General features: G+C 46.9%; 1 protein-coding gene across 1 annotated transcript; it reads left to right on the top strand.

Annotated features, from left to right (window-relative positions):
• Positions 1-493: 493 nt before the first annotated feature.
• On the top strand, positions 494-5600 carry LOC118218707 (piggyBac transposable element-derived protein 4-like). The gene is made up of 2 exons (XM_035401367.1): positions 494-756; positions 3442-5600. The coding sequence occupies exons 1-2, from the start codon at positions 596-598 to the stop codon at positions 5375-5377; spliced, it is 2097 nt and encodes a 698-aa protein (XP_035257258.1). The 5' UTR covers positions 494-595; the 3' UTR covers positions 5378-5600.
• The last annotated feature ends 1951 nt before the right edge of the window (positions 5601-7551 follow it).

Raw genomic sequence — 7551 nt, 5'->3', positions numbered from 1 at the left:
GATGAGGCAAAATGTGTCTTTGAGAAGAAGATGTAATCCACACTCAGTATCACCAGGTTTCTGATGACTACTGCCATTATTGCACGACAAGTGTCATTCCATACACCAACAGAAGCTCATTACAGGTTTGTAGGAGCAGGTACATTTTGTTCTGTTGCCCACAATAGGCTGACCCTGGCTTGGGCGATGGCTGTAGGTAGCTGGTACTTTTTTCCTCATAGTGATATCAGGTAGAAAACAGAACCCATTTTACACAACATAACATATGAGGGATATCACAATGAATTAAATTGTAGGTTTTATCATTAAAATTACTGTTATACAACGAATTCCAAAATGAGTCAATACTTATTGGATAACTGAGTCACTCTGGACAAGTGTGTGTTAAGTAAATGTAATGTGACGTGGATTTGGAAAGAGTTGGAAAGTTCGGTGGTGGATAGAGCACAACACGACATAATACCGTACTCTCCGTTACAGTAGGTGGCGGTATTCACCTGAACAATGGTTTAAAATCATCCATGGAAGAAGACGAAGACGACGACGAAGAAGTGATTTTGTCAGAGAACGTTTGCAAAACAGAAGTAAGGTAAATATGTCAGTTGTGTGCGGGAAAAGGTTGTTCGATGAGGTCGAAGCAACCGAAGAAGACGAAGATAGAGGGTCTGAAAGTGAAGGCTGTTTCTCCAGTTCGGAAAGCGTCGATTCGCTTGAGCAGGACAATCTCAACAGAGGAATGGACCCGCTGTTGAACATGTAAGTTTATTTACATTGCCCGCTAATACCAGACTCTCTTATCCAGGACGTCAGATACACTCAAATAAGCATAACGCTAACCGAGCAAATCAAAAAGTGGTGTTGCTGGCGAACAAAAGTAAATGCGTTACCATTAGTACAGACACGCTGTATACAGTCAACTATACATACTGTCCCGAAACTACAAAATTATCTCTGGAAGGAAATCCAAAGAAAGTAACGAAGAAAGCTGAGGATGGTTATGGAAGTCTGAAGCCTGCAGGCGAGAACCGTTGCCGACTTAATATAGCAACTTTTTTTGGCAGCTTACTTTTTAAAATACCTTAACTGCTTCGAAATTCACAAAACGTGAAACGGCTTAGGCTACTAGCCACAGACCTTATTTGCTGCAGAAACAAAATCCTTATGGGGAAAAAGCGTTGGAAATCTGTCGAGGAAATCCACAGTGGAAGTTTACGAGTTGGCCTACAAAAGGATGTAACACTGTGTAGCCTACTCAATGTAACCCTGGAGCAGGGGAAACGCGTCCTTTGGTCTGATGGATCACGCTTCACTATCTGGCAGGCTGACGGACGATTTGGCAAATGCCAGGAGAACAGTAGCCTACCTGTCCAAATGCATAGTACCAACTATAAAGTTTGGTGGAGTTGGAATAATGGTCTTGGGGGGGGGAGCGGAGCGGAGTGTTATGAACAAGTCAAGTATACCAATGCAAGTGGAGCAGTGTACTCACTCCCTCTTGACCCTGGTGATCAGAGGTGGCTGTGGAGTAAATAATACCCATACTCAAAAAGTAATTATTAAAGAAAAACTCTGCTAGATGTTGTATGAATAATTAAAATGATTTAATACAATTTTATGTAAAAAAAACATTCACTGTACATTGATTGCCATTCAAAGGCAAAGAATAAAGGTCTTAAAACAAATACAATACAGACTATCTACAGTAGACAACGTAGAATGGAGCATGCTAAATGCTAAGGCAACTTCGCTTTCACTCGGTTTAGTTTTTTCCATTGAACGCAAATGCATTAAAATCGTCGTCATTTAGAAATGAGATCGCATTGATGTACGATCGTGATTTTTTTTACAACGAATCGTGCAGCCCTATTCCATACATTTATTTATTATATCCTTGCAAACTTAGCTACTTCTCCTGCCTCCTCATTCGTAGACTACCTCATTCGCGCTGACTAGTCTCCACGTGCACCTCTCTCTCGCCCCTCCGCTCACACCTCTGATAGTGTAGTAGTGATGTGTCCCGAGTGTTTCCGTTTTTGCCATAAGAATTTGAGAATACAAGGTGTTATTGTTCATTCTGTTAAAATATTCAGAGAAAATAAAAAGCCCAAAAGCATTTTTGATCGACTTGTTTATGTATGAATCTTATTAAACCCGCCCCATATTAGACAAACGGTTGTGACTGTGACGATTGCAGAACGAACCTGAGGCTAGCTGACTATCTGCCGTTATGTTATAAATATATTATCAGATGTTTACGGAGTTTAATTTTCATCCGTGACTGTACTGTGTCATGTAATCACGTTATATGTATGACATTAAAAATACAATTATGTTCAGTTATTTTCAATTTATGTTTCTCAGCAAAACGAATATGCTTAGCTAGCATATCAGCTTGCCAGTGAGCTAGGTAGGCTATCCGTGGTTAGCTCACGCATTAGCAATATGAACCACAGGGGAAGAACATCGGCTACACTGATGGTCAATCAATCAGAGATGTGTAGGCTACTGGTGATTTGACTAGGCTAATTTCCGCATAACTGTCTGGTAGACCTGCTGCTAACCGAGCAAGTTATCGTCGTAGGTTTTCGCCACAGTCAGTTAATGAGCCAGTAACTGCTACTAGCTACTCCATCGCCGTTTGTGGTGTTCACTTGCTGGGTGACGCTAGCTGACCGATCGTTCGCAAATCACGTTCTACCGAATAAAAATTAACATTGTCAGCGGTGATTAACAAATCTACCAAGTATTTTAATAACTGATCTTTAACCTAGAAAATATTATAAACTAACATAGATATACTGTAGCTTGGTATCCTATAACCTTTATCTGTTTTTGTTGTTCTAAAATGTGTTGGGGACGTTTCTGGGCGTGGCACTCTTCTGTGTGGGGAGGAGCGCTTCGGAGCCTGTGGTTTAGGATCAGACCAGGGAGTCAGAGTGTTTGTTTGCTTGCTAGCTAGCAGCAGCAATGGCCCAGATACAGTGAGGCAAAAAGACTAGCCGAAAAGTGACTCTGGAGTTAGCTTGTTTTTATCTTGTTTTTTGTTGAACCTGTAGGTAATGATACCTCTAGTTATCCTGTTAGGGTTGCCAGATGTCTCTTTTATTTTTTTAAAATGGAATGTACGTATGTATGTTTTCAAATTATCTGTGTGTGTCCGGTTTGTGGCGCCGACCGAAAAATGTAACGCTGGTCCAAATAATTGATGGAAGAAATTTACCAGTAGTTTCTAATTAATTTGCATGTGATTAACTTGTCGGGTACGCAGGAGTGAGTGGGCAGGAGGAGACTTCTTTGATTGTAAACGTAGGCCAACACGTCCTGCATAGTTTACGTTTAAGCATTTCAACCTCATTTTTAAAAAAGTGCTATATAAATGAAGTTTTTATGTTTATGTTGAGTTATATAAAGTGAATGTCTTGTTAATTTGTCTTTCCACAGGGACATCTCAGTGCCACCTGATGCAAATGTAGCCTGCAGAGGTCCCACCACACCACCTCCCGCAAACCCTGTGGTCCCTGATTCCGGGAGTTTGGAGGGGAACAGTACGGCCCCCTCTGAGTCGTGTCCTGGAAGTCAGGAGAGAAACAAAAGAACGCTCCGCTCTTCAAAAACTCCAAACCCCACAGGAGCCAAGAGAAGGAAATGCGCCCCCAAACCCGACAGTTCCGCGAAGGATCGATGGAGGGACGCCAGTGACCCAGATTCCAGGCAGCCCGGTCGCATCTTCCGCCCATCCCGGAGTCCCGGCGTCCAGCTGGACACCCACAGGTCGTACAGCTATTTGGAGCTCTTCCAGTTGTTTTTCAGTCCGGGCGTCGTCCGGACGATTTGCGCCAACACGAACAGAAACGCTGCGCGGAAGATAGCGCACGGGCTGGTGATCACCTGGCTGCCGCTGAGCGAGGCCGAGATGTACCGGTACCTGGGCCTCCTCATCAGCATGGCCCTGCTGAAGGCCCACGAGGTGAGGGACCACTGGAGCCAGAAGAAGCTCTACGACTCTCCCTTCTGTCGCTCGGTGATGTCGCAGTCGAGGTTCCGCCTCATCGCCTCCACCCTCCACCTGAGCGACCCGGACGAGGATGCGGAGAACGAGGCGAAGAGAGGCACGCCCGAATACGACGGCCTCCTGGCGATCAGGCCCGTCATCGACAGCCTGAAGAATGCCTGCAAGGCCTTCTATCATCCGCGGCAGCAGCTGTCCATCAACGAGCGTACGGTGGCCTACAAGGCTCAGCTCAGCGTGAGGCGGTACGCAAAGACCAAGCCCGGCAAGTGGGGCTTCAAGCTGTTTGTCCTCGTGGACCCCGTCAACGGCTACACGTGCGACTTCAACATTTACTGCAGCGAGTCGGCCTCCCCCACGGGGAAGGGCCTGGGTTACGATGCCGTCGTGGACCTGCTGAGCGTCCCGTACCTGGGGACGGGGTACCACGTGTACGTGGACAACTTTCACGCGAGCGCCGCCCTGTTCCGGGATCTGCACCGGAGGAAGTTCGGAGCGTGCGGGACCATCCGCGTGGACGGGCAGGGGTTCCCGTGCTCGCGCGCGAACGACGTGCCCAAGCAGGCGGCTCGGGGGACGGGCCGATGGCTCCGGGAGGGCGAGCTGCTCTTCCTGAAGTGGGTGGACGCGCGGGAAGTGAGGATATGCTCCACCATCCACCGGGCCGACGCGGGGGACGCGGTGGAGCGGCGCGTGCGCAACCCGGGGCGCGACAACTGCGCCGTGTTAAAAATGCCCATTCCCACCGCGGTCCGGGAGTACAACAAGTACGTGGGGGGCGTGGACTTGGCCGACTCGCTCATCAACCGCTACAACATCCGGCAGAAAACCGCCAAGTGGTACAAGACCCTGTTCCACCATTTCGTGGACGTGGCGATCGTGAACGCGTTCCTGCTGCACAAGGAGCTGGCGAAGCTGAAGAACGCCAGGCCTCTTACGCAAAAGTGCTTCCGGGAGGAGCTCTGCCTGCAGCTTGTGGACTTCGGGGTTCAGAGAGAAACCCCAACAACCCCAACAACCCCCGCGACCCCCGTGACCCCTGCGACCCCCGCGACCCCCGAATCCCCCGAAAACCCGGCTCCGGAGGATTTCGTCATCAAGACGGAACCGGACGCCTGCGCGCTCGGACCCGCGATGCACCTGGTGACGTCCATCGTCGACCCCGCCACGGTGGCGCCCTCACTGAAGGCCACGGCCGGGCGGAAGTACTGCGTCCACTGCATGGCGTCCAGGAAGTACATGAAGACCAACTGGCGGTGTCTGACGTGCAACGTGCCCCTCTGCGTCATAGCGGACAGGAACTGCTTCGTCGATTGGCACGAGCGGAATTTTGGAGAACACCCGGAGATTAAAAAGGAGGAGGCCTGAGCTGCCCTTTTCAGTGTGTGCGCGTGTGTGTGTGTGTGTGTGTGTGTGCGCGCGCGGCTCACTTTTTGTAAATGGTTCACTGTTACCGATTGCTTTAAGACATATACAAAAAGGTTGTTTTTTTACCCCATTGGTGGAAGACATAGCCTGGGCCTAGTTAGAAAGGCAAATGTACTGCAATATACCCTCTAATTAATAATAAATTTGCTAAATAAAACCAGTAGCTAAAGTGTTTTTTTAAATACATTTTTATGGCTATTTTGTGTATGTGTACCATGAACAACAGAGTAAATCACCAAGAGTGTCTCTTTGTGTTGGCACAGAGTGAAGAGGCTTTATTTAGGAGTTAGGTGGCAAATACTTATATAGTGTTAAAGGAATAATGTAGGAAGTAATGGCCTAAAACTGAGGGGGGAATAACGACAGGGTCAATTTTCCTTTGTAAATTATCTCCATTTACAAAGGAAACGCACTGATTTCTGTCTCATTTGAAGTGCTCCATGTGCCTGAATGAATGAATTTTTTTGCACACAACCTCAGTGTAAATTCAAATCTGTATGAATGGCAAAAAGGGCAGAAATCCCTTCTTACAATGGCTTTTGAAAACAAAAGGGGAGCCTCAGTTCAGTGCTGCCTAATGAGCACTGTCCTTGAGTAACACAATTCCACACAACTGCCTCCCTTTTACTATTGGCCACCGCTGAACATGCACTGGCCTGTGATTGGCCAAGGCCTGTTTGAACTCCAGCCAATGAGAGGGAGCTGTCTGAGTCTGGCTGTGATTGTGCGTGTGTGAATGCGTGTTTGTGAGTGTGCGTATGTGTGTGTGCGCATGTATGTGTGTGTGTGTGTGTGTGTGTGTGTAGCAGCAGGGATGGCGGGCTTGTATTGATCTGTCTGGTGAGGTCTGTGTATTCTGACAGACAGTGGGGGGGGCGGGGCTGAAAAAGACCACAGGTCTCTCAGCCATTGGACAGAATGCAGAGGGTGAGGGCATGTGACTGAACCCTGATTATGAAAGCAGATGTCAGCACTAATCAATGACATCATATAGGAGTCTGAGGTGTGGGGGGGGGGGAGTGTATGGGGGGCGTGGGTGCGTGTGAGGCACTCAAGGAAAATGCAAAGCACGTTGGGGGGGGGGGGGGGGCTAATCCCAAGCGCTCATTGACCGTTACTCAGCAGTTTGGTGGGGGGGGGGGGGGGTGTTCATTGTGGAGGTCATGGCCCATCTCTGCTACCCTCTGTGTGACCTTCACTTGTCCTCTATCTTTGAGGCCTGAGATCACAAATACAAGATTGGAATGTTCTTAATTGAACATTTTAATGCTGATGTGGCAATCTGTACGGGGCATTTTAAGCAATGGAGTTCTAGAACACTGATTTATAATTTTGAGATTAAAAAAAAAAAAAAAACCCATTCCAAAACACCTACTCTTCAAAGTGTTAAATTAAGAAAATGGAATAGGGTAGATCCTCACTAAAAACGGGTACATCACATTACTGCCATTGTAGCGGACGCTCTCCAGTGCAACTTGCACAACTATAGTATTTTTTTTTGCATAGTATCCATTTATACAGCTGGATATATACTAAATCAACTCCGGCCAAGTACCTCACTGAAGGGTAAAGTGGCAGTATCCCATCTGGGACTCAGACCTGCAATCTTTTCGGTTACGAGCCCAGTTCCCTAACCCCAAATGCTACACTGCCAGGTACACCCTGAAAATAACTGCTGGGATGGGCCACCTCTCCTTTGCACCGTCTCTCACCCTGAGGCGTCCTCAGGTCTTTGTAAACACAAACTGCACAAAATCTAAAGAAAACTGAAACGTCTGCTTGTATAGCAAGCAGTATAACAGCGCAGGAAAAACTAACAAGCTCAGTCTGGCCAACAACTGGCGTTTGCACCCACACGCCAAAGGCTGCCTTTACCCAAACAGGAGGGATAACTTTTTAAATGCATTCATTGCTTCCATTTAAATTAAATTAGTTTTTTTTTATTTCATTTTTTATAGTAGACTAATGCCAATACATTTGTCAGTCTTAACTGGCTTTTGACTCTATCCAAATATGTTTTTACTTGCTTTGATGAACAATACAAAATATTATTTCATTCTGTAATGACCTCTGCAGTCAAGGTCATCATGGTTTTTAAATTGTTACATTATGCA

The sequence above is a fragment of the Anguilla anguilla genome, chromosome 1, assembly GCF_013347855.1.
Source record: "Anguilla anguilla isolate fAngAng1 chromosome 1, fAngAng1.pri, whole genome shotgun sequence".
Taxonomy (NCBI): domain Eukaryota; kingdom Metazoa; phylum Chordata; class Actinopteri; order Anguilliformes; family Anguillidae; genus Anguilla; species Anguilla anguilla.
Note: the sequence above shows the minus strand (reverse complement) of the source record. Positions and strands in the feature narration are given on the sequence as shown.

What these genes read in the sequence shown, in the direction of transcription:
- LOC118218707 (XM_035401367.1), top strand. Translation starts at nt 596, where the DNA reads ATGTCAGTTGTGTGCGGGAAAAGGTTGTTCGATGAGGTCGAAGCAACC. An exon ending in ATGGACCCGCTGTTGAACAT is followed by an intron (nt 757 to 3,441) that starts GTAAGTTTATTT and finishes GTCTTTCCACAG; the next exon opens with GGACATCTCAGTGCCACCTG.